At 32.7% G+C, this 24,090-nt stretch overlaps 2 protein-coding genes across 2 annotated transcripts in view; both read left to right on the top strand.

Annotated features, from left to right (window-relative positions):
- Positions 1 to 21,253, top strand: part of LOC134250689 (plexin-B2-like) — a 43,530-nt gene extending 22,277 nt beyond the window's left edge. Inside the window, exons 18-25 of the mRNA XM_062733059.1 lie at positions 13,410 to 13,494; positions 13,710 to 13,958; positions 15,632 to 15,790; positions 16,092 to 16,323; positions 18,633 to 18,779; positions 20,052 to 20,135; positions 20,563 to 20,747; positions 21,109 to 21,253. Coding sequence (XP_062589043.1) covers positions 13,410 to 13,494; positions 13,710 to 13,958; positions 15,632 to 15,790; positions 16,092 to 16,323; positions 18,633 to 18,779; positions 20,052 to 20,135; positions 20,563 to 20,747; positions 21,109 to 21,222 — 1,255 coding nt within the window. The 3' untranslated portion in view covers positions 21,223 to 21,253. The remainder of the gene's footprint in view (positions 1 to 13,409; positions 13,495 to 13,709; positions 13,959 to 15,631; positions 15,791 to 16,091; positions 16,324 to 18,632; positions 18,780 to 20,051; positions 20,136 to 20,562; positions 20,748 to 21,108) is intronic.
- A 33-nt stretch (positions 21,254 to 21,286) lies between these two features.
- On the top strand, positions 21,287 to 24,090 carry LOC134250716 (tyrosine-protein kinase RYK-like). Its single transcript, XM_062733086.1, has 3 exons — positions 21,287 to 21,465; positions 22,973 to 23,109; positions 23,335 to 24,090. Exons 1-3 carry the CDS (start codon positions 21,415 to 21,417, stop codon positions 23,525 to 23,527), a joined length of 381 nt encoding a protein of 126 aa, XP_062589070.1. The 5' UTR covers positions 21,287 to 21,414; the 3' UTR covers positions 23,528 to 24,090.

Below are 24,090 nucleotides of genomic sequence, written 5' to 3' on the forward strand. Positions count from 1 at the left end.
CATATAATCTCTCTCTCTCTCTCTCTCTCTCTCTCGATCGATCGATTTTCCTAAGTTAAGACTTCTCAAAATCATTATGACAGAGAAAAAGAATTCTATTTCTCTTTCTCTCTGTCATAGGTAAAATTTGACTCATTGTATAATATTTAATGTCCCTCTCGAAAATCTTTCACTCATATGAAGACGCCACCACTTGCTTGTGGAGAGCTACAAATTTTGTCCTATTCTCGACACTTTTGGCCATTGGGCATGAAGGGATCTTTATCGTGCCTCCACCAACTGCGACACGGGGCCTCGGTTTACTAGTATATGATCTCATCCGAAGGACCTGTCTCCATGTCCCACAGTGTGATTCGAACGTACACGACTGAGACGTAAGGATCAACTCCTTACTCCGCGACTCTCTCAGGTTAAGTGAGATTAAATTTTATTCTGTTAACTATGAACGTAATTTAACATAGGGGAGGTCCAAACATACTATTTACATTTTACCATTGCAAATGTTCATTGAAAGATCGCCCCTTCCCCCTTTTTGTGTTGTATATAGTAAAATAAGGGTAATGTAGTAGTGTATGAGTAAAATTTGGCACTGAAAGAAGTTGGAACCTAGCCCCCTTCCTCCCCAGCACGAAATAAGATTTTCGTACAGGCACCTGACGATACTTGTTTTTCTTTATATAAAAAATTATACCCCTACCTAATTTTTTTTTTTTTTTTTTTTTTAATATTTAATACTTTATTCATGAAAATATGACAACAAAGATTTGGGGCAATGACATCCGCAGATGTCGCCCTATAATAACCCTCACTAGGGGTGCCAGGGGCTCCCTAGATTAGATAGCAAGATAATATATGTATGAAAGATGTAAAAGGTATTTAAATCAATAGAGTATAATATAATCAAATGGTATGTTGACAAAGTACGATAGCAAAATAATATATGTTTGAAAGATGTAACAGGTATCTAAATCAATAGACTGAGTATAATAAAATCAAAGTATTTATACAGATACAGATAGGAACATGATGTTGCTATGGGGAACACATAAAAAAACACTGTCCAACACACCCCTTAGCAACATGTATAGAGGGCCAGGTCACCCTCATATACACCAAATATAGATTATACATGTATAAATGTATACGTACAATAATTACAAGTTTATTGCCAAAGATTTTAAAATATGAAAATTGTATGTGATGCTTAGGGATCGTTTAGTGACAAAATAGAATTTCATAAGAGCATTTTTCAAAAAGATTAACATGTCTTCACTTGTAATATTATTTTTCATAATTCTACATTTCATTTTATATTTAAATATTTTACAAGCAATAAATGATAAGACATTATTCAAAACAAAAGTATTGTAGTTGATACCATGACTAAAACCCACAACAATATTTCTCCAACTAATATCTATACCTATGATTTCAGAGACTTTGTTCCATATTAATTTAACTTGAATGCAATCAAAAATCAAATGCTTAGAATTCTCTTCACTGCGACATACTGGACAATATTTATCAATATCTTTATTCCATTTACTAAGATAGAGATTATTCGGTAATAAATTATGTATTAGTTTATAATTAAATTCAGCAACATTTTTATCAAGAATTTTTCTAATTTTTTCCTCATATACGTATTGCCATTGATTTGAGTAGTTGATATTAAACTCTTTTGACCATATAGTTTCCATAATCGGCTTTTGAGACTTTTGTTGCAACAAAATTTTATAGAAAAATTTTGATGTTTTGTCTTCAATGTTTTCTTTTTTATCATGAAATTTAAAGGAAAGTGAATTACATGTGTCGTTAATATTGATGAAAGAAGTATTACTCGAATTTATACCGTGCCATTTACTAAAGATTGTTTTAATTACTAAGTATTCACAAAGATAGTTTTGTTTTTTAATAAGTTTTTTCTGAATTTCTGTCAGTGATTTGAGTCCGTTTTCATCAAAAAGATCTTTTACATATTTAAAACCACTTTCGATCCAATTTTTGAAATAAATAATTTTTCCTTTATATTTCAAATCCTTGTTAAACCATATATTTTCACGTAAAAGTTGGTTTGATGCGCTTTATTTCAATATGTGCTTTACACTGATTAAACAAAAAACTTCCTTACAAAAGCGAGGTAACTTATAGAGTATGTTGAAGTCTGTAATATCAGTAATATTTGATCGTACAATGTAGGGTAAACTAAGCCCGTCTTGCACTAAACATGCATTTAAAAGATCTTTTAGACTACTTTCAGTATTTATTATTTTGGAAACCCAAGCCGCTTTAGATGCCTTTACTTTCGTTTCAAAATCAATAATTCCTATTCCTCCATTATTAATTTCGCGAATGAGTGTATTTCGTTTAATGCGTTCACGATTTCCCCAAATAAATGAATATATTAATCTATTTAGATTTTTAATAAAATTTCCATCTGGATTATCTAAAACATTAGCCGTGCATATGAGTTTTGATAAGATTAATGAATTGATTATTTGACATTTTCCAAAGATAGTAAGTTTCCGTTTTCTCCAAGAGTCCAGTATTTTTTCAAACTCTTTGAGTTTATTAAGCCATTTTTTTTTCATTACATGCAGTTTTATCGTTTCCGATGTATATGCCTAAGCATCTTATTGCTTGACTGTTAATTTTGGTTTTACAAATGTATGATTCCTGTTTAAATCTATCTTTTAGTTGTCCTAAAAGGATACATTCAGTTTTTGATATGTTTAGTTTTGTACCAGAAACTTTACCAAAGTTTTCGATTATTTTTAATGCATTTTCTAGTGATGCTTTATCTTGTAACGGAAAAGTGCTGTCATCAGCGTGTTGAATACATTTAATTTCATTTTCAAGTGGGTCAATGCTAAAACCTTTTATTTCTGCCGAAGCATTTATTTTCAAAGAAAGCACTTCCATAACAAAAAGGAATAAGAGCGCTGAAACAGGACATCCCTGTCTAATTCCCCTTTTCATTGAACATTGTCTGGAGAGCCATCCATTGTTTTTTATGTAAAAATATGGGTTTTTATATAATATTTTTATCCATGTTATAAAATTGCATCCGAAGTTATATTTATGAAGAGTATTAATTAAAAAATTCCATTCCACTGAATCAAAAGCCTTTTGGAAGTCTGCAAAAAGTAGAATCCCTTCCTTACTATTATTTTCACAATATTCTAAAATATCTAATATCAATCTAGCATTAGCGCCGATGAACCGACCTTTAATGTACCCTGTCTGATTTTTATTTATCAGGTTATCTATAACACGTTTTAATCTTTCCGCTAACACGAAAGCTATAATTGTATAATCGGTATTAGTAAGACTAATCGGACGATAATTTTCAAGTTTATCTAAGGCATCTTTTTTATGTATAAGAGAAAGTACAGAGCATTTTTGTGTTTGTGATAATTCGCCTTTTTCGAACGACGCTATTAAAGCATTGTGAAAATATTTATTTACGTGTTTCCAAAACATTTTGTAAAACTTTACTGGTAAACCGTCGATTCCAGGAGATTTATTTTGTTTCATTCGATATACTGCTTCTGAACATTCTTTTAAAGACGGAAATTGATCGCAATTTATTTTTTCCTCCTCTGTAATTTTGTTAACGAAGTCAATATTATTTAAATAGTTTTCAATGTCATCGCTTGGAATCTGTACACTCGAGTACAAATTTTCATAAAATAAACAAAGCTGTTTTAATATGTCGTCAGTTTTATTATAGATCTGATCGTCTTTTCTTATTGTATTTATAACGTTATGTGATTGATGTTTGTTTTCAAGCCTTAGAAAATAAGAGGTATTCTTTTCACCTTCATCAATCCATTTAGCCCTCGATCGTATTTGAGCGCCTTTAGATTTATATTCATATAATTTATCTAATTCGTCTTCTAGATCTTTTTTTTGAATCATGTTGATTTGTGTATAGTGACTATTTTCTATCCTCTCGATATCTTTTTCAATATTTTGTATTCTGCTTTTCAAAGATTTATTTTTTGGGGTGCAGAATTTAATACTTATTTTCTTTATGTGATGTTTTATCAATTCCCATTTAGTGTGAGCGTTATTTTCATTTTCTATATCTTTGGGAAGTTGGGTAAAAAAATCATTTATCAAGGAACAATAATTGGGATCTTGTAGAACAGAGGTATTTAATTTCCAATAGCCTTTTCCCCTATCGTTAGCAGAAACGGAACATTTAAGAATTAATGAGAGATGATCACTCATTCTACATTTAGAAACACTTGGTGCTTTACGTAAAAATATATTCTCAGGAGTAAAGCAAAACTTTTTACTAAAAAATACATAATCTATTATACTTTTAGGCAAGTTGCTACCATCACACCACGTAAGACCTGCTTTATCAGATTTCAAATCCGACCACAAATCATACATATTGAATCTCTGTATTAAATCTTTAACAACTTTCACGCTTCTATCTTTTTCATTACAAATTTTACAGTGAAAGTCTCCAACAAGTATAATATTTTCATCATTTAATGTATACTGGGAAATCCACTTCATAACTTTTTTGAAAAATTGTTCTCTTTGATTTTCTGAATTCGGAGCATATACATTAACAAGAGAGATAACACTTTTCTCATATTCAATAATAAAATTCTACTATCCGCAGATCTATGAACATTAATAATTTTGAATGGAAAATTTTTACTAAATAATACTGAAACACCTTTACTATGTGGCGAATCAGAAAAGTTGTGGTAAGAGGAACCATGCCATCTTGAATCATAACTATTAATCCTATCTTGAATAAAATGTGTTTCTTGTAAAAATATAACATCACATTTAATATCATTTAGCCAATCATATACTATTAATCTTTTATCATAATTATTTAGACCTCTACAATTAAGTGAACAGAGTTTGATGTTTGCCATTGTCTGAAGATTTACCTCTTAAGGTAGTTGTCTAGGCCCTGCTGACTTTTTTTGTTGGTGGAGCCTGACCTCTTTGGACGAGACCATGCGCTGCCTGGAGCTTTACGTAGCTTTTCTGCGAGTTTATTGATGATCTTTCCCATAATATTTTGACCTGGCCACGCCACCGATTTTGTATGAAGGGTTTGAACGGCGTTTAATCCAGTACCCCAGTATTGATCATACACGGAATGGGCAAATAGCGCATCTGCAGTGGAGGAAGTTAGGAGATCTTTCATTTCATTACATTGTTGTAATTTTTCTGCTATAATTTCCTCCATGACGGATGGGGCATCCTGTAGCCATGAATCTGGTGCACGAATAGCTTTTCCAATAAACTTGCACTCAAGAGGGGATTTAGCCTGGCGAATACGTTCTACTGCCACAAGATCACCAGAGCGCATTGCCTTAGTGAGTTGAAAAGCCTGCTCCGCTGACTTGAAATGCTCACCAAAAACTTTCAGATCACAATGGTAGAAATTTGAAAGGATATTTTTCTCTCCGTCGAAGGCTACCACTTTGGGGTTGTCTTGAGTAAACTGAGGACAGATCTCATCGCCTGCTTTATGTCCCTCGTTTTTACAGGCTGAGCACCGGGGTGCATTTTTGCACGCCTTGAAGAAATGCCCGGTCTCCCAGCAGTTTGTACAGGTTGGGGGTGGTTTTTCCATGGTTTGCCCACGATGAAAAATTTTGCATTTGAGACCTGCACAGTAACTGAAGCGTGGGAGGGTTTTGATGGGCCCCAAAGGTTCAATATATACAAATCTGTTACCATTGAGGACACTTGTCATTTTATTATTATTAGGGTTCCTAATTTTTTCATATTTAAGGTCGCTTTTAGGATTGACCCCCAGCTTATGAAGCATCTCATAGATAGCAGAGTCGTCAACAGATAACGGGACACCACAGATCGTAACTTTTAAAGTCTCACTTTCGGGATCCTCTAGCCCTGTGGAATAAGGGTTCGAATCATATACTTGAATGTGCTGATTGTTTAAATCAAATCCGTCTATAAGGATTCTATCTCTGCTATCTTTATCGCTGACATATATCCTCCAGAGGTCACGGTCTAACTGCACGCATTTTACCATGTCACCTATACAATGCATCACTGCTTCTAATAACGCAAAGTTTGTAATCCTTTCATTTGGTAATTTTGGCAGCTCACTGTCTTTAAGATACACAGGTTTCAGTAATTGTGCCATTTTTTTTAACTCAAGGTACGACAATACTCCGAAAGCTCGGAGAAGTAAAGTGAATACGTACTCACTGATCAGCTGTTCACAGTGGTCACAGTGGTCAGAAATCAAAATCCGTATATTAATCCATACAAACACAAATAAATTGCAAAAAGCAAATGTCAAATATAGATATGAACATATATACACTATTTGATGCAAAAATTTTGCCTCAAAATCACCTAAAGGTGCACCTAAAGGTGCAAAATTTGCCAAGAATTAACGGAGCCCAAACAAAAGCGTCCGATCGTCTCCGTCACGTGACTTTCTTTATTATTAGGTAGGGGATAAATATTTTTTTTTATTTAAAGAAAAATAAAGTACAGTAAGGTGCTTGTGGATTTTCAAGCTAAAAAATTTTCAGGGATCTTTTTCGCATGTCAATTTTTTTAAATGTAAAATAGACTCTTTTTCTATGTTTGTTGAATTCTTTTTCCTACCCCCCCCCCCCCTTTAAAATCGATGCTACACCCGTGTCATGTGTAAATGCAGTAAATTTATAACTGTGTAATAATTCAACATCTGTAGAAACCACCTGATAGATACACAATACAAAAACATGGTTTTTTAAATAGCGTTGAGGCTTCGGGGGGGGGGGGGGGGGGGGGGGGGGCTAAGAGAAATAAATACCTCTTTTAAATGAAATAGTGCACAATAACATTAAACAATCAATATGTATTATATTTGTTTTGATAAACACATCAACAAAAATTAATAATATCATCAAACATTTTATTTAACGAAATCTCTATATTTCATTGGTATATAATTTTTACAGCTGTCGTTAACGCTCCCAACAGTAATCAGTCTTTCGAATTCTTCCTAGATCTTTAACAGTTTAGATACTCAATCACGTCTGATACGATGATTTCGTCGAGTCAGCAACAACATGGACGCAACTATTTCTATTTACGATAGACTTAAGATATGTCTAAAGCTGTCGTAACTTTAAGATAATTCTTAAAGCTGACATGAATTCTTAAATACGCAACATTTTCATCTATGTACGACTTGTTTCATACCAACTATAGCCGTATTCCGCCATATTTCTTTCAGATACCTTGTCTCATTGTAACGATGTATACCCCAATGCGCTCGTTACACTTGAATGATTTTTTGGATTGGGTATCGACTTGTGCACATCTCCGATGGTAAAGCATATGAGAACACATGAGGTGATCAAGACATTTCAAAAACAAAATAAACAACATAATAATCATATTTTTGAATGATTATTGATTTGAATCAAAAGAAAAAAAATGCAAGTTTGGAAGAGAAATTTAGATACATGAGTACGTATTTTTACAGTGCGCCAATTTATGCAGAATAAACTTGAAATGAAAAGCAGTAAAATTTGCAAACACATTTTAAAATCATATCATTTGAATGGAACAAAACAACCAACGTCTTTGATTTGCAGGTCCTATGCAATTGATGCATATCGAGAAAACGCCTCGAACGCTGTAAACGTACCCATACCTGGTAATAAGGTTACTGCATCGGTTCGAAGATGTGCACAAGTCAAGTGAAATACACCCTGAATTCCATTTATTGAAATATGCATCACAAAAATGAAATAAACTCCATAAAAGCGCAATAGTAAACACACTGTCATTTCTCCGTACACACTAGCACGACGATACACTTAGTCCGTGCTGATCAGATTTTGGTCAGGGAAAATATCAAAAGTGGAAAGAGAAGTTATTTGGTATTTGCGCGGCTGAAGGGGGGGGGGTATTATAACTGATGTTCATAAGCTATAATTGTGAATTGTTTATCTACATGTAGTTCTAATATACATTCTAGACAAAGTCATGTATATAGTCTTCAGTTGGTTTGCGTCGCAAAATTCATTTGTCAATTATAACTGATTATTTAAGTACTAATCTCAAATCTAAACAAAGTAATTTGATGTACGGCTATGATTTACTTCAAATCTTAAAAGCAATTAACCAGAATACAAATTTTTATGTGTACATCTATACATTCTTTAACACATACACACACGGAGAAAGGTCATCCCCTGTTCAGACTGACATTTAGGCATTTGATTTTTTGGACGGGGGGGGGGGGGCATACAAAAATAATTGACATGACCGTTATTTAAATATTCTTGGAAGACAGACATTTCTGCCGAATTCAGTTTTGAGATTTTTTTAAAATGTGTCACTCCGACCACAAAGTATGTGCATTTTGAGGAATGTAACTGTTTTATAATTATGTTGTTACAGGAAGTATTTCGAGATTTCAGTATCCCTGCCTGATAGTCTAGGTATTTTTTTTATACATATAAATAATTTCTGTAGGTGAATTAGGGAGATAATTTTAAAAGCTAGGGTAGGGATACTTGACACTGGTTGAATACGGATAATTATTATTTATTCTTTTGTATATTGAACGAACTCTCTCTCTCTCTCTCTCTCTCTCTCTCTCTGTCTGTCTGTCTGTAACCACCCGTTGGGGCAATGATAGGTATAAAATCCTACGCACTTTGTGCTGTACCATTTATTATGCCTTAGGACAGGTCAAGGATTTTTTTCAGGCGGGATGTCGAAACTTCATAAATTGAATAATAATTTTACTTTGGACAGGAAATTAACCCAAACGCCCAAATTGAAAGAGAAACTAGACGTACATGTATTATGAGCAATGAACTCACTAAATGATACCCCCTGCCTCCCATATGGTTATAATGGCCAAGTCCATATTTCGCTAAACCCATACGTGTCAGATCAAAAAGTAAAATAGGAGGTGCATAATGGTAATCTGTAATAAACTTAAGATTCTTTGAAAGTTTCATTAAATTTCTCTAAGTGGTGTAAGAGGATTTGCGGATAAGAGATGGGTACCCCAAAGCGTAACAGACAGACGAACGGACATAACGATTACCTCCCACTTTTCAGGCGGGGGATATAATAAACGTGAAATATAAATCACAGGAATGGGAACATTGGGAACTTTCTCGAATACCTTCTCAAACGTATGTGTCGAACTTGGACAACAGACAAGAGAATTTTTAAAAAGCTAGTTTTAGGTAGAATGTGGAATTCTCACGAGGAGTTTACTCTCTCTTCCTATATGCTTTTTCTAATAATCATTACTTATTTATGTCTAGAAATTCAATTCACATTAAATTCTATTTTCATTATCATTGTACCAAAGAATCAAACTCGTTTATTATACCCCACGCGTGAGGTATAATGTTTTGGACCCGTCAGTCAGTCTTTTTTTTTTTTTTTTTTTTGGTCAGCGCAACTTCTCATAAACCGCTGTACAGAGTTTTGTCGAACTTTGCAGATATTTATAGGAGACAATGTGTGTGTAGATTTGCACATCACCAGGAAATTCCGAATTCTTTATTTTTCGGGAATTTCCGCACTTTTACATTTAGATTTTGGCCATATCTTGAATATAGAGGTGAGCAGTTTGTCAGCGCTACTCCTCATAAACCGCTGCACACAATTTCGTCAAACTTTGCAGATATTTAGGACACAATGTGTATAGATGTGCATATTACAAGGAAATTACGATTCCTTTATTTTTTTTCTGGGAATTTCAGCACTACTTCGACTTTTGGGGGAGCGTGGGGTATGTGAACGTGCTCACTTTTTCTTTCATAGTGCATAAAATTATAAATAACTTTAAATCAAATTATATTAGGTTTAATAAAGCCAATACACAATATTTATTTGATAATAATTGATCATAAAGAAATCCAATCTGTTTCAGACGTTTTTCTTACATTATTTTTATGAGAGTGTTATGCATGTTTTATTAACCCCCCCCCCCCCCGTATCACGGAAAAATATCTTCAAAAGGTGAATGATTCGTAATAATGCCTGCTTTTTTTTTAATGAATTTGATGAAGTTAAACCATGTACTTAATTGTAAATTATATTTACAACATGTACAGACAAGAGTAATGTTTATTTTTGAAAAATTACGTCTTTTTTTTCAGTCAACCCCACTGAGCTTTCAACCTTTGATATTTTCCCTGACCAAATAAAATGATCGGCATGGGCCACGTGTGTCCAAGCATCTTTTACTGTTGAGTTAGCAATGGATTACATGACTTCTGAGATGCATTTTTCAATAAAAGTAAAATAGGATAATTCTTTCGACATGTGCACATCCCTGTAACGATAGCAGTACTCAGGTAAATGTTTTTGTCACTGCGTTTGACGCGTTTTCTCGACCTGCATGGGTGTTTGATGTACATGTATGTATTCCGTGTTAGTTTATTTTCTATATTGCAGCAAATACATTGAAAAATAATTTAATTCTCGGTATAGTTCTATTTTTTGTTGAATTTTTACTTTTCAAACATGTATTTGGTCAGTTTATGGACTTCTAAAAACTTTGTTATCGGAGATTAGTACATGTCGACAGTCAAGCTAGAAAATCACTCAAGTGAAGCAATCGTACAAGGCTATATATAGCAGGTACAGGTGACCAAATATTTTCAATTAAATATGGCGGAATCGAAGAAATATGGCGGACAAAGGCGTACAGGAATGTAGTAAGTCGTACAAAGATAAAAAATGATGGCTTTTTAAGAGTTCATGTCAGCTTTAAGAACCTTCTTATGTTACGATACTTTCGAAAAGCCAACTTAGTCTTAAGAATTGTCGTAAGTATGTCGTCAGACGTTTCTTAGTCCTAAGCTAGCTTCGTAAACATGCCTGCAGGTTATTTATGCTCTCAGGCTAATCAATGGAGTCTGTTTTGATATTTGAAATATCGGCACACTAATATTTGTGCGTTTCAATAATACAATGATATCCCATTGTGTGTTTATAAATAATGATAAAATAGTGTGCGTTTGTAGTTTTCCTCTTTTATATTTGTCCAGTTCAATGGCCAGTTATTACTAAATATAGTATGGTGACGTATGCGGAGACTTCCCAGAGTTTTTAAGTCCCGGGCAACAGGTGAGATAACTCCAAAAAAGAACTTTGATACCAAAGATTTTGAAAAATTTTTCTACACCAGTGCATTTAATTTTAATTCAATTTTTTATGTATTCTTAATTATTCCTTAATGTATCTTCCCCACAAAAGGAGTCCTCATTGATTTTTCTCAAGATGCCTTTCAGAGAAAATGAGTTTTATGTACTTTTTATAAATAAAATAAATTTCTTTAAAAAAAATATATGTTGATCGATAAAATTAAGTTTTTATGGTCATTCTGTGAGCTTAAAAACATACGAAAGGATGCGACAAAATTTATCGTGCTTGGTATAAAAACGCCTTTTGAAAAAATTCTTGAAACTTGTGAAATAATTATTTTAAAAGATCAGTTTAAATTACATTTTCATCCCTGGACAAATTTTAAAGGTTGATATGCTTGTTAAAAGTAATGCTCAATAATATGAGAACATAAGCTGTTGGTGTGTGGAGGACCCTTAAATTTGATCAATATATGCGACCAAACCATTTGTGTAACGAGTTAGTAATTTTTCAAAGAGTTTGCGCATATATTCTTTTCCAATTTTAATGAATAGTGATTTAGTTGCGAATTTGATCGCAAAAATAGCGCGAAATTTTAGTGTTTCACGTAAACTCTGCAACATGGTAAAATTTCAAATAATGGAGAACCCAGCGAAAATGCATAAATTCTTTAAAAATTCACTACCCTGGTACCGGGTATTAAACCAATGAACTGGGTATATAGTAATGATGAGGAAGAATGCTTCACGGATGGGATGCTTCTTCCCAATTTCTCAGGAGTTCTGGTGTTTAGACGGGGCTCTAATGATTATATTGTGAAAATGCATGAATTCTTTGGAAATATGTTCCTTTGCTATTTGGTATCATGCTAATGATCTAATTACATATTCATGATGAATAAAGGTGCCTCTTCCAAAATGGTTAATCGCTGGGACCCTAGAATAGTATCGCGGGGGGTGGTTACATAGTCTAAAAATAAAGTTATGCTTTGAAAACTGCTCTTTGATATTAATCAACCATTTATGATGAAATAAAATTTAAAATTAGTGATAAAATTTCCAAAACTTTGAATGTTGTGTCCCAAGGGTACTGGTTCCTATTGGTTGGGGTTTCACAACTCACAGTTGGTTATAAAGTGGAAAAGCATTTTCTCTGTATAAGAAGGAAATGGAGATAACAGACAGTATCTCATGGCAAAGTCCATCAAACAATGCATTATAAAAGCAGAGCAAACACGGACATCCGATACATCGGATTGGATCAGGTACCATTGAGGAGTGAGCATCCCTTGCTGACCGGTCACACCCGCCGTGAAATATCCGTCGTCAATTCAGTATATAAATAATGGACTAACAATTAGTATGAAAAAACGTCTCAGCATTTGACTCAATGATAAATGGTTTTTGCTGGCAAGGTCATTTATCGACCATAGATCTTACAAAACGATGACTTTAGAGGAGTCTGATGATATTCTTGTTTTATCAACTTGCTTGTGAATAATTTACCTCGTTTAGAAATTGTTCATACGTAGAGCATGCTCTCGCGTATCGAATCAACTGAGATGTATATTCAAGTGATGAAAGTATATTGCTGCATAAGTAAGGGAAGTTGGCGATAGAGAAAAGTTAAAGTCATCACGTTTATCCTTTAGCTTGGTTGTTAGATTACCATTAACGTCTTTTTCACGTAAAATATTCAAGTATGAAATAGATGTGTCAGACTGTGGTATCTCTTATCTCAAGCTCACCAGGATATACCGTATCGACATTGTTAATTGACAATACGTCGTCGATATATCTACATGTCGAGTTGAAGGCCACAGCAAGTGTTTTCTTCTTTTCAGGCATAAGATTTTGCACAAATTCCGCTTCATATGAATATAAAAATAGGTCTGCTAATAACTCTGATCCACCTCTGGGTATAAAGTAACCAAAGTAACCATGTTAAGTGTATAGTTATGGTAAACAATAGTACTTCTTTTATAATTGTGAATTTCATGGCTTTTGGTTTATAACTCGAACCAAATGCAAATGTTGGAATGTTGTTACACATGTACATGATACTCAGTGACCTATGAGACCCGTGGGCTTCTTGTTTCAATTTGCTAAGACTTTATGGATATTTACTAATTTGCAAAAATTTGTTAACCATGTTGATGGTCAAACACGCCAAAAAAAATTAATTTTAATTAATTTAAATTTAATAAATAATTTAAATTTAAATTTATTCGAGGTGTAACTTCTTATGCTTAATCTCTAAATATACATTTCTAGTGGAGGACTTGCTTTCCATGTTATTGGCCAGGGATTTGTTGATGTCATACAAAATATTTACACCAGTCTATCAGAGACTAGTATGGTATGATATAACCTTGCATTCAGGATACTTATGATTTATTTTGTAAACCTTGTTGGGATATAAACAGTTTTTGAATATAATATAAAACAAAAATGAAACAAAAGGAGTATTAAATTGAAATTGATTAATACAAAAAGGATTTAAAAGAAAATTGAAGTTTTATTGATTTTTGTGTAGAGCATTCTGTATGGATCTAATTCGATACATTTTTGTAGAATGGACAACAATGCATAAGAAATAATTCAGGAGTTTTGAAATGTGAATTTCCAGCCATGAAAGATCACAGAACGTCCCATCAAAGAAGTAAAAGAGACATATCACTTCAGACAATTGTTATATATTTAGATGGCTTTAAGGAAGTCATATCCAGAGAGATTTTTTATGTGAGCGATCCTGTTTTCTACCCACTGAATGAAAACCGCTCCTTTGAATATGAACCATCAACCGAAAACATCACGATAAAGGTTTGCATCTTCCGCAGATTGTTCAGTATTTGTTAGTAATTACACGTGTACCCATATATGATATCTCAAAGGTCATAAGAGACAAATATCTAAACATATTGAGTTACATACGGGAATTACTTTATCTGAGGTGATAAAATAAGACTGAAATGTTATTTAGCTTTTTAATGCAAGATACCGAAACCACAGCTGATCAAAATTACTTAGTCGGGAAAATAAGCTTTGACTTACGTTGCTTATCTCTCTTAGCATATGACGTCAGAAAGGCCCAGTCGCTGTTCAAGGCTATGCAATGTTAACTTGTGAACTGTCATGTCATTTTGCAGCTTAAATTTACGAAATATCACCATCATGACTGAAACCATGAAATCAAATGATCGTCAAACAGGCTGGTATTTCATTTTTATAAATTCCATCGCATATTTGCAAACTTTTTAGCATTCTTTCTTATTCAGTGATTATTCTCATCGTTTAACACTTCGACCGATTGAGAGAAAGGATAAAAGTGATCAAAAGGGAGAAAGATGGTAGAGTGGGAATTCAATCACTTTTATATGTGGGGCATTTATTTACAACATTGTTTTTATCTTCAACGTCAATAAAATGATTCATTTTTTCTAGACAATATAGACCTAGTGAATGCGCAGATCAGTAGAGCCTGTAACTTTTATGTTTTTTTTAAATGTGAAGTTCAGTATGAAATTTTTATTGTTAAATGTTTTATATAATTATTTCAATTCTACTTGTTATTACCAGGGCATTTGACAGCGTTTATTATTCTCTTGTTCATGTACAACACTACCCAACCTCCTGTCTCTCACTCTGCGACCCCCCCCCCCTCCCCCTGTTGATTTTCGATTTCCCATACTTTTTGTAAAGGATAATCTCGAAACTTAACATTTTCCGTGATTTTTTTTAATAAAGAAACTAGGACAAGAACTAAATGACTAAAACTTGAATAGTATGCGCTAGTTAGTACAAACCTATTTACAAAAAAATTCTCTGTTGCATTTCGCGATTTTCCTGGATTAAAAAATGACAATTAATATTGTTTCCTCAAAAGACGATGGAATCCTCTTGATTTTGTATTAAATACAGAAAATGGTATTAATTTGATTCTAAGTTTTGATTTATATTGAGTAAGAAATCATATTTGGTTAATAAAGGGGTATTGTTATAGGATATTCATCAAGGTCATTTTTTGAAGAAAGTAAGCCAATTTTTCAGTTGCCGGTATTTATTAACGACTTGTTCAAACTGAAATAAAGGAACTACGAAATCGTATTACTTATCTGAACACAGACACGCGTTTACATTTACAAAAATAAAATATATTAAATTGATTAAATAGAGTAGATTTAAATTATGTCCAATGATCCGTTTGCATCAGTGAGACTTTGTGACGTCATTAAACCACAAAATCAAGAACGATAAGCGGGAAAGAAAAGTAACAACTGGGATACTTTTTATCTTTATTTTACAGCAGAAATTAGGTCAGAAAAAAAATAATACTCGTAATTTAACATTCATTCATACTAGGTAGCTTTGAGTTTAAAAAGTGAAAATATGATGTTAGGAATTGTTTCCTATGACCTTTAAGCAAATAAAAATGTTTTGGGCAGCCAAAAGTTTTAATAACTGATTTTCTGCATTATAAGTTTTATGTTCAATAGGGTCGTGATATGAATATCGTTACAAGCTTACACCATTACTCTGTATATGTTGGAGGGAAAAAATGTTCAGTTCTTCAATTGGAAAGAGACTCATTGACATTTATACCTCCATCACAAGAACCGACTCCCCTTCTGCATGAGGACAGGACTTTTGTTAGGGTAATAAGTAATTTTTAGATACTGTCCACCTTCACTTCTGTACATAGTAAAACGAATACGATTCCGTGCAGTTAGAAGAAGCTGTACTATTCAACTTAATGTAGTAAGATTTCGGTTAAAAATTTTTCCTGAATATGTTACTTGAGTAAATGTATTTTGATTTTTTTGTTGAGAAAGTTTTTTTCAACGTGATTAAAATACATTTATTTTGGTTCTGTTGCTAATGTAGCCTTGCAAAGAAATTTCTTAAATATAGTCTTCTTTATACACTTGTAAAATGTCTGTATTTTGTTTTAAATAGGTTCGAGTGGGAAACATTAACACGGTAGTTGGTCATCTTCAGTATCCTGTCAGTGACCACGTGACTTCTTCTTCCGGTGCTGTTGTGTATATTATCTTAGCTAGTTTGGTGGTACTGTCCATTATAATCAGTCTCAGTATTGCACTTATTTTTTTCCGCCGTAGAAAAAAGAACAATTTGAAAAAGACACGCTCTAATGCAGCACCGATGGACAATATCGAAAGAATTCCAGGTAAATGTCTTTATTCTTCTCAGTAGAGTGGATGTACATGTTAATGCTCGACGGTGCCTGAAACATTTAAAAATGTGTTGTTGAGTTGTGTACATAATGAGTTATTTCCTATGTAGATTGTAAAATGAGATCTGATTGGTTAGTAAACCGTTTTTAATTTCAATACAGCCGTCTGAAGACAGGGTAAATAACGTGACGTCACAATGCATAGCTTCTCTATCATAAAAAATAAATTCAAATGATATTACAATGTATTGTAGTACGTAATTGATTTTTTTCGTACCACTAATTAGCCTTGAAATTTACAAAGCATTTATTTTATTGAATAGGAAATAGATTCTTTTTCTAGTCCCAAAAACGGGTTTACGGGGATTTATTATAGGTTTTATTCCGTGCACACTTTTGCCTTCGGCCTCAGGGTGCATAGAAAAAAAACCTTGGGTAAATCCCCGTACACCCTTGATAGACCCTGGATAACTAAAAACCTTAATAGCATGTTTTGATGTACAAATACCGACACTATTTATTTTTTCCATGCAATTCAAATTTTGTAAGAATAGTATTGTTGCAGTACACTTTTCTATAATTTTGAATCTCCTAGAAACTTTTTAATGTATTTTTTACGGAACATTTTTAAACATGTAAAAATGCTTTGTTGCAACCACTATTGAATAACGACCACTATTACATGTATAATAATTATTTTAATAATGGTTGAGAGTGCATTTCAATAGCAAAAATATGTTGCAACCACTTTTGAAATACGGCCAATATTGAAATAATTATTTTATTAGTGGTTAAGAGCCCATTTCAATAACAACCATAGGTTGCAACCACTGTTGAAATAATGTACTAAAATTGTTTATATATTTAGTTTCTGGTATTTCTTTTTTATGTACGTGATTTTCTTTGGTTTATACTAAAATACCAAAACCACATATTGCAGGCTTTATAGAAATATCCCAAATACTAGTATTAAAATAATTATTAGGTTGAATTACACATTTTGTTTTCAGACACAATAAACTAATTTATTGAGATTAAAAAATGATAACGTAAGTTGTTTTATGTTTTCTTTTATGTAGATATTTCAATTGATACACTGACATCTTTTTTTTTATTAAATTGGCTTACCTATAAAGCTTAACAAACTTTTTAAGCTCACATGGTTTTTCGCACAAATTAAGGTCACATTGTTATAAATGTAATATTGTGTGTTGAGACATCAAAATACATTTTAAAAGTATTTGTTTACATTATTTGAGGTTTATATCATTTACTAAAACATAATTCATACAAATCAATTGCCAGAACTTTGATATATTCTTGGCTGAAAAATAACAATTATTTCCAATTGATTTTTTGCATTTTCTTGCCAACTGCAGCTGTCTTTTTTTATCCGTTCTTTTGAAAGCAGTAGCCCTTTGCAGAAACATAGACACGGGCACAGTACTGCTACTGTAACTTGTATTTTCTGTACAATCTGACTCTTTAGCGCATGGTGATAATAGTATTTTTCATCTGTTTGACTGCTTTGTATGTTATAAGGTGGCATTTTTTAGAGTCACCTTCTAAAAATCTAGAATCATGAAAGATTCATCCCGCAGCAAAATTTAATTTTAACGTTTCAAACCGTTAATGCAGAAGAATTTGATTTAAACATGTATACAAATGTTATAAACAAGCTTCCACTGAATCTGACCGACTCGGCGAAAACCAAGTAAATAAGAAAGATACACCAGAAACTAATTACTGTAGATCACTTAATTTTTGCGACACCTTATTTTCGCGAGATAGTCATTGACTTTTTATTATCGAGACAAAATCTTTACGAATTGTGGACATTGCTCTATATAATCTTAAGGAATACTATTAAACGCGAGATTGTAATTACGTGAAAATAAAGTTCTTGCGAGTAAATAGCGATTTACAGTATATTAACAGTTTTAGTACATCATTTCAATAGTGATCGTATTTCATTACTGGTTGCAACCTATGGTTGCTATTGAAATGCACTCTCAACCACTATTGAATAGTTATTTCAATAGTGGTCGTATTTCAATGGTGGTTTCAACCTATGGTTGTTATAAAATGGATTCTCAACCACTAATGAAATAATTATTTCCAGCAGTGGTCGTATTTCAATGGTGGTTGCAACCTATGTTGAAATGCACTCTCAACCACTATTGAAATTATTATTTCAATAGTGGTCACTATTGAAATTATTATTTCAATAGTGGTCGTTATTTCAAAGTGGTTGCAACAATGATAATGCTGCTTTACACTTAAATAGATTATGTCTTTTATAGGTTATGACATATTGCTACCAAAAGATTCAGGCAATGAAACGGGAGTGTTTGAGACTCATGTCAATGAGAATACCTTATTCTTACTTCAAAATAATGGTCTTCTTATTTCAAAACAGAATCTTGACAAACAGTCTGAGATAGGAAGAGGTACATTTATATTTTTTATCACTTTCATCAAGCCTAAATTATAATGAAACTAATGAGCTGTTCGAAAATTATTTAGACATTGTGTATATTTTGCTTTCAAATGAACGTCTTTCGGTTAAAATGTGCATATACGTTTGACATACATTAAAAATTAATAAAATCAAAAAAATTCTTACAAATATTTAATATTTTCTGTACAATGGTATATAAATGCGTCATCAGTAGGGGTACCCGGAGCAGTCTCGAAATCAGATATTGAAAGGATGTAACACATACATTCTAACTCTTCATGGACCCATAATTAGAGCAAACTCTAATTAAACTCTGTTTAAGTATATAATTTTTCAGCTTTAATTCAAATTCATGTTGTGCAATTTTGATCAGGAATACAGAGATTATAAAAAATAAAGCGCGGAAGAGAAATCTGCTATGAACGAAAAAATGGATTTTGAGGTCAATGGCGGAGCAGCAAACATACGTAAAATTTTGTGTAGCGCAATGTACAACTTTTCCAGACACAACGACCTGCTAAAATAATAACTACGAGAAAAAAATGATTTTTTAGTGTTTGTTATTTCATTGGTATACTTTTTTTTTTTTTTTACAATTAATTCAACCAGAGTAAAATCAAAAGCTCCAGACCACCATCAGTTATTACGTACAGTATTAATACCGTTACGGAATCAATTATCATTGACCCCCGCTGCATAAATCGGCACTGCATGATTTTAAGTCATCTTTTCCCACAACTGAAAATTTTATACTCGGGTAGCAACAGCATACATTTTTAAGTGATAATTTAAGAATGATTTTTGTACTGTTATCTGTAATAACAAAGGAAAAAGATTAAACACTTCCCGATCGTTTTACATGCAAAACCATCTCTGGCTGACGTGACGTTTAAATGACGTATTGATGCTGCTCCGGGTCGATAGACACATATACATGGTTATCAATTCATTGAAACTTTTCTTATTATCATAGAAATTAGAACTTTTGCATAATTGTTTTATTCGTTGATTCTTTATAAAATGTTGATGAATTTTCAGGACGTCCTTTTTTGAGTTTATGTAATTGTCTCAATAATTCCCGAATATCCCTCGTATATCTCATGACAAATAAAAAAAATTAATATATTTTCAAAATATATTCTAAAGTTATATTGTATTTTGCAAATGTCTTTCCAAAAATTGCTATATTTGCATGTATTTCCAATGATTTGTTTTATATTTTCAATGTACAAATAGAAATACCGTAAATGTTATTTTCTAGGAAATTTTGGAATTGTATACGAGGGAACCTTAGTAGACACAGCTACAGATTCTCGTATCAAAGTTGCTATGAAGACATTACATCGTAAATGCTTTTCAATATATTCAATAAAATTTCATAAAATATAAATTTAAAAAAGAGATATGTTGTCTTAACGATATTATTTCTACATGTAGTTCTCAGCTATTGGCCTTTTAACCAGTAATACTGTAAATTCCTAAATACGCATGGAATTAATTATCATTTTATTTCGCAAGAAGCATAAATCGCGAAATGAAATTACTCATCTTTATTTTTTTTGTTGCTGTGAAATCTTTTGATCAATCGGCCATTCGAGTATTATTATTCTGACGATTTTGGGTTGAAGAGGCCTTTTGAGATAATAAGGAATCTACAGTAAATGAAAGAAATTTACGCATGATATGAAAAAATATATATAAATAATAAACGTTTTCCATCTGGTAATTACCAAAAAAAAAAAAACGTTCTTACCTGTAGGAATATTTCATAGATAACACTGCTAGTGAAGTAGACGTTGATAACTTCCTAGACGAGGCCATACGGATGCATGAATTCAACCACCCCAACGTCATGACATTGCTAGGGATTTGTCTTTCAATGGATGTTTGTCCTTTGGTTGTTTTACCCTTTATGAAGCATGGGGATCTTCTTCGATACTTACGTGATGACACAAATGTAAAAAAATAAATCTAGATAAAAAGCTTTTTCTTCAAAGTTAAATGATGCTGTTCATTTAATTCAAATGTCATCTTCAAAAATGAGGATACACAATTTATATACTGTATCTAAAAAAATGTTATTTTTCAAATGTTAAAAATATATTCATCAATAATGATCAGTTGTTGAAAAGAAAGAGATTAAAGGAGGCAAAAAGGGCGGAGAGAGACAGAGAGAGAAACAGAGAGAGAAAGAGAGAGGACATTAATCTACATGTACATTAAGAACGTTTATACAATTTGAAGAACCAATTCATTTAAAACAAAGAGTTCAAATATTTGTGGTATTGATAAGTACAAAATAAAATGATTTATCCTAGATTTTGACACTTAGAAAGTTGGTGGAATATGGTACTGATATCGCGAAGGGAATGGAATATCTATCCAACAAGAAAATTGTTCACCGAGATCTTGCAGCAAGGAATTGCATGTAAGACAAGTTTTAGTAGGAATTATAATAATTATACAATCATATTATGTTTTATTAACGTTTCTAATGTTTAAAAGTTCTTTAAAGGGTTGAAAGTTTTCATATAGTAGTAGCTGACTTTGGATTGTCACGCGACATATACGAGAAAAATTACTACAGCAGTAAAAACCAAAAGGCAAGACTTCCGTTAAAATGGATGTCACCAGAGAGCCTTGAAAAAGGGATTTGTAGTTCCCAGTCTGATGTGGTAAGAGAAAAATATGGAGATAATGAAAAATATACATGTTTTATTTCATCTTTCAAATAGATGATTGATTGACAGTGTTTCTTTTTTAACGTCCCTTGTGAATTTTTCACTCATATGGAAACGCCAAAACTTACCGAAGGAGAGTTGTTGTAAATTTTGACCTATGTTCGTCACGTAGAGCCATTGAGCAGTGAGGGTTCTTTTTCATGCCATACCCACTGCGAAACGGGTCCTCATTTTATATATACGATCTCCGATGAAGGACTGGACTCCACGTCCCACAGTGGGATTCGAAACCGCGACGTACATTTAAGGATCAACTCCTTGCCTCGCGATTCTAGAGCAGACGATCTAATCACTGCGTCACACAATAGACCCTTTCAAATAGATCTGAGGATTATATTTATACCAAATGGTGTATGTTTAAATATTTACATTTGCAAATGTATTCGTTTATATAACACTACTGAAAGCAAGCGTTTTATAACTGTATAAATACAGGTACGGGGTCAAGAGGTCATAGATGTGCGTTTGGATAAACGTTCGACGTAATCTCTTTGTGACGTAATAAAGGGTCGACGCGCGTTGAGTGGATTACATACATGCCGTTGGGTTTGAAAAATAACGCATTTCGCACGTTAAAAGTAACAATCAGGCAAATATAAAGTATGAGTAAGTCACAAATGTAAATGTTAGTAATAAGGTATCATTTTTTTAGTTTTTTTGAGATGTAAAACGGGTTGACACATGATCAAATCTTCCATAAAGCCCTTATGGGATGAAGGGCTTTATGGGATTTGATCAAGTGACCAACCCGTTTTACATCTCAATAAAACTCAAAAAATGAAACCTTATTTCTTAATTACACCGCTTTTTTCTGTATTTGAAAGAAACTAACTCATTGAAATCATAAAACATATTGGGATGAAAATATAATATAACCTTAAAGTCTTCTTAAAATAGTTCTTTACTAAAACCAAAAATTAATATGGTTTACATTAAGAAGTAAAACATTGCTAATTTGTTAAGATTCGTGTTAAGTTAAATCCCTTTGACTCAAATTTTGCTGCAAAAGGAGGTAAATAATGTTCAAGTGAAAATAGAAGGCGGAATTTAAAAAAAAAACCTGACTTGGGGAAGTATCGTCAGCATAACTTCAGTAATTCTGCTGGTACTTGAATCCCTCTTTTAAAAAAAAAAAATAGAATTCATCCATTCTTACTCTCACACTACGTCTATATCGTTGATATAACCTGTCGCAAGGTAGTAGGAGTGGTTATATTAGCGCGCTTGTGTGTGTCAAAGTTTGTCCTGTGCGAAACGGAATACACGAAATTTTCATAGAGATTGATGTCGAATGATGTCCTGAATTATTTACATATATTTTTTGCGAGGGAATGATGTTCGTTGCGCTAATACTGTTTGATTATGATGTCTAAGGTGCTACTTGATGTGAAAAGATTTTTTTCAGTGGATGCTATGTCTTTAATATTTTTTTTACACACAGTGGTCTTTTGGAGTTGTTTTGTGGGAGCTCGTAACAAGAGGATGGAGGCCGTACCCAGAAGTGGACGGGTGGGACATGCTAAAATATTTGAAAAATGAACGCAGGTTGACCAAACCAACGCAATGTCCAGATGTTCTGTAAGAATGCTAGTTTAATATTGGCGAGATTTGATATATACCAGAAAAAAAGTTATTTTTCCATTGTTCCTTATTGTTTCTTCCTGAGAGAGCCTCTGCGTCCAAAAAACCTTTGTTATGTTTTCTTCAATTCTTGTCAAACTATCGATGGTTAGAGAAAATTCAATCTAATTTATAATTTCATGTATATAATCTAAAAATAGACTCACCTCTTTGTATTCGCAGATACACAATAATGCAAGATTGCTGGAATCTTGAACCCGACCAAAGACCAAAATTTTCAGACCTTGTTAGAAGCCTGACACAGATTCTGTCTCCCTCAGATGACTATTCCGAAATACATTCGGATTACGAGACTCTGCAGCACATTTACATTAATGCAGATACTGATGCTGGATATAATCAGATAAAACACTAAACGACAGCATATTAAATGTTCTTCGCTTTTGAAATTTTTAAATGTGATGCTGACTGAGTAAATTGTACTGTAAGACTTGTCTTTTTGTTTGATTATTGTTTAACAAATCCCTATCGAGAATATTTCACTTATATAAACACGCCACAACGTGTAGGTGTAAAAGGGATATAGATCACTTTTAAAAATAATAGGTTTGTCATTTTGAAATTTTTAGATAATTAATTTGATAATTTTTGCGTGGTATTTAAAAGGATGTTTTAACCCGTGTGCTTAATTTATGTTACAACTATGTCTCTTCTACGATTTTTGTTACAGATCTGTTTTAATATCTTATAAGCATAATAAAAGCTTATCAGTACCAGGAATGGACTCTGTAAATATGACTTATCACAAACTGCAGATATCTTCCCATCGTATTTCTTTTCGAAAATTAAAGAAAAATGCGAGTTGAACTTTCTTATCACCATTTATATATGTCAAAAAACCTTACCTCCAATAATGTTCTTCAACAGCCAATATGGAACAATTGTAAATTTGTTTATAGAGGAAATACATTATATTAA

The sequence above is a fragment of the Saccostrea cucullata genome, unplaced genomic scaffold, assembly GCF_032062105.1.
Source record: "Saccostrea cucullata isolate Sc308-1 unplaced genomic scaffold, CSIRO_AGI_Scuc_v1 ctg1587, whole genome shotgun sequence".
In the NCBI taxonomy this organism is placed as follows: domain Eukaryota; kingdom Metazoa; phylum Mollusca; class Bivalvia; order Ostreida; family Ostreidae; genus Saccostrea; species Saccostrea cuccullata.

Excerpts from the sequence above, each read along its gene's own strand:
- LOC134250716 (XM_062733086.1), top strand. The coding sequence starts at position 21,415 with ATGTCACCAGAGAGCCTTGAAAAAGGGATTTGTAGTTCCCAGTCTGAT. Across the intron at positions 21,466-22,972 it reads GTAGTTCCCAGTCTGATGTG|TGGTCTTTTGGAGTTGTTTT; the intron begins GTAAGAGAAAAA and ends TTTTACACACAG. Across the intron at positions 23,110-23,334 it reads ACGCAATGTCCAGATGTTCT|ATACACAATAATGCAAGATT; the intron begins GTAAGAATGCTA and ends TTGTATTCGCAG.